General features: G+C 36.7%; 1 protein-coding gene across 1 annotated transcript; it reads right to left on the bottom strand.

The window, feature by feature from the left end:
* Positions 1 to 78: 78 nt before the first annotated feature.
* On the bottom strand, positions 79 to 2,998 carry LOC136246196 (uncharacterized). Its single transcript, XM_066037634.1, has 7 exons — positions 2,928 to 2,998; positions 2,696 to 2,845; positions 2,043 to 2,128; positions 1,953 to 1,988; positions 1,248 to 1,322; positions 1,117 to 1,170; positions 79 to 661 (listed from the first exon to the last, which is right to left on the bottom strand). Exons 1-7 carry the CDS (start codon positions 2,959 to 2,961, stop codon positions 542 to 544), a joined length of 555 nt encoding a protein of 184 aa, XP_065893706.1. The 5' UTR covers positions 2,962 to 2,998; the 3' UTR covers positions 79 to 541.
* Between the last annotated feature and the right edge of the window lie 2 nt (positions 2,999 to 3,000).

Below are 3,000 nucleotides of genomic sequence, written 5' to 3'. Positions count from 1 at the left end.
TTATCATTTTCTTTGTAATGTCAACAGCCTATAGTACAAACAAAAGCATTGCAACATATAACATACGTAAATGATATTGTATAACAATGAATAAGATAGGCCTAAGGAGCAAGATTAAAAGCTGCATTACTCCCCATGTGGGTAGAAATATTTGTTGTTTGATGAATATAATTTGTAGCACAGTCATAAAGTACAGTAGTGGACAAAAATGAATTACCCATTTCTGTTTTATGCAACGGAATTTCCATTCCGCTTGCACTTGACATTTTTGTAATGACGGCGGCTGAAAGAGTGGAGTTGGAATCACCCGCAAAAGAGCCCAGTGGAACACAAATGGACTATAGTTCAATGCATTAGACTTTGAACACTTTACTACGAACAAGTCGCCAGCCTTTTGAGTTGTTAATGTAAACAGCAGTGCCACAAAATAAAATGTGCACTAAAGCTGCCCTTAAATTTTAATAGCCGTCATCCTTGGATTATACTAAACGTCCTATTTCACCGAATGCCCTTACTGAACAGCTAGAGTCTGTAAAGCCAATCAGTGATCATACACCGTGCACATAAGAAATTCAAATGCAAGCATGCACACAGTGAAAGTATGAATAGTGCTTACCGAGTTTTTGTCATCTTCTTTAAGTGAACATTCAGGTTCTTGATGCTACAAGTACATATATTAGAAAATAAAACACCAAAATCGCATTAGTGACTCGAGAAAACATGGAATAACAGAAACAGAATAACTGAATCACCAAAATTTATGTTGAAAACAATTCATAAATATTAAGCATATACTCCACACATCTGCAGAATATTCAATGGGGAAGGCAAAATCATCGGTCTGATTTTTATGTTGAATGCTCATAAAGAATCCACTCTACAATGAACTTTTAAATCTGCTTAGTTATAGAGACAGCACAATCACGCGAGTTGATAGTACTTTTATTAAATTACTAAAAGCCAACTGCTAAAAACAATGGTCAAACGAAGAATAGCTCAAGAAAAGAATGCACACAAATTTATCCACTTTGCAAATCAACGTACAACGAGTATACAGATCTTGATATACAGCAACCACATACAAAATAGGTTTTACTACTAAATGCTAATCCTTACTTTTGATCTAGGGGAGCAGGGAGGAAATTCACTGACATCAATTATAAAAGGATCCTGTAAGGTATTTGAAAAATTGTTTTACGTCACATAAAGATAAGAGTATAGTGTATTTGCATGACAACATGGCATACCTTGTCACCCCCTCTCTTTGTTTCATCTCCCTTGTCACTCCCTCTCTTTGCTTCATCTACTGTCATCTTGTCAGTCTAATAAGTGGAAATATCTCTCAAACCCACCAATACATAATGGCAAGAGTGTATAATATAGAGAAAGAGAGTGTCCTACTGGAATACACTCGCCAAGCACACTGCTTAAAGTGATGATGCAATAGGCTGTAATCACATAATGTGTAAATGATTTGATCCTGGCCAATACACCTGATTGCTGAAGAAGCATGATACCATGCAAATGCCATAGGTCAGCAAGTTTATTCCACTAGTGCCATTGACACCAATCAACAAGCCTTTCAGTTGGAGTTTCAATTACACAGTATACTCTAAATAAAACAATAAAGCCAAATTTCGCGCTATATCCCTGTACAGTAGCGGACAAAATAAAGTTTTTGTTCAATTGGCGTTCCGTTTAAGCTCAAGGTGGCATACAAACAGCCCTATTTCTACAAACCAGTTAGCCCTTCACTATTACAAGTTGCATAGTGTTGTGTAATATAGAAAGACAAATATTTTGATGCACAATAGTACCGGCACTAAAGCCAGCAGCTTCCTTTATAGACAAAAGAATGCATAATTACATAATAGAAAACGCATAATTTTGATAAATTTGATGACGCACGGATCATAATAGTTACCAGCAAAACATAATACACTGTAACTTACTGCTGGTTTCTTGTTCTTTTCACCACCATCATCATGCTACAGTACAAGAGTGTAACAGTACATGAGATACCCAATTTACAATTCAATTACCTTTAAACGTTTTCTTTTTCTCTTTGGTTGTTTCTTCTCCTTCTTCTCAGTGTCTGCTTGCTCTCTAACACACTCTAAGTAGTTACCTATGCACATATATACAATTTCAAGTTTGATTTGAGATCATCTAAAATCAATTTTTTATTTCAATCATTTAGACCATGGTCACAGATCACAGCACAGTATATATGATACCACTTGTACAATTTCCTCTGTCCCACTACTTTTATATTTTTAAAATTAATTATCAAAGTACCTTCTCTCTGGTCTACTCAAAAAGTACTTTAAGACCACAAGGTTTAGCAATTGGAATAATGCAGAATGCAGCAAAGGCCATTAACACCTGGAGGCTTTCTTCCTTGAAACATGGTCTACGGCCTCAAATTTTGGTTCAATGGACTTGCCTCATCCTTCTCAGCAAGATGGTGGCTATTTTTTAATGAAGGGCTGCACTACCTCCTGCAAAGTTATGGCCGCTTGTTGACAGACTTCAGGTCACTGAAGTAGAATATATAATTATCCCTTGAACTCCCTACATATAGTGGCAAAAATCGCTAAATAAAATTTCCGCAAAGTCGCTGTTCCGCTATTCCGTGTTTTATAGCCTCCCTCGAAGGATTGCTAGTGCTATGCAAACATGAATTATACATCACCTGTAAACAATAAATCAGCTTCATACTCCTTGTCCGACCAAATAACTCGGCATTTCCCATCGTTGATACTTCCTTCAATAATTTTATCGCTCCGGATAATGCTAGTTCCCTCATCGCCGAAGTCCACCAAAGCATTTGGCTTGGCAGATCCTAGAAAAAGAATTAGAATGACAGGTACAATCTTAACATCGACTTCCAAGTACTCAACGAAAACTATAAGCCCTAAACTTACCTTCAGATACACGTCTTTCAGAGATCCTGACCATTCTAAGTGCTAGAGTGTTCTTTCGAACTGTTCAGTTCCA

This window comes from Dysidea avara, unplaced genomic scaffold (genome assembly GCF_963678975.1).
Source record: "Dysidea avara unplaced genomic scaffold, odDysAvar1.4 SCAFFOLD_525, whole genome shotgun sequence".
Classification (NCBI taxonomy): Eukaryota; Metazoa; Porifera; class Demospongiae; order Dictyoceratida; family Dysideidae; genus Dysidea; species Dysidea avara.
The sequence above is the reverse complement of the archived record's forward strand: the minus strand, read 5'-3'. Positions and strand labels throughout refer to the sequence as shown.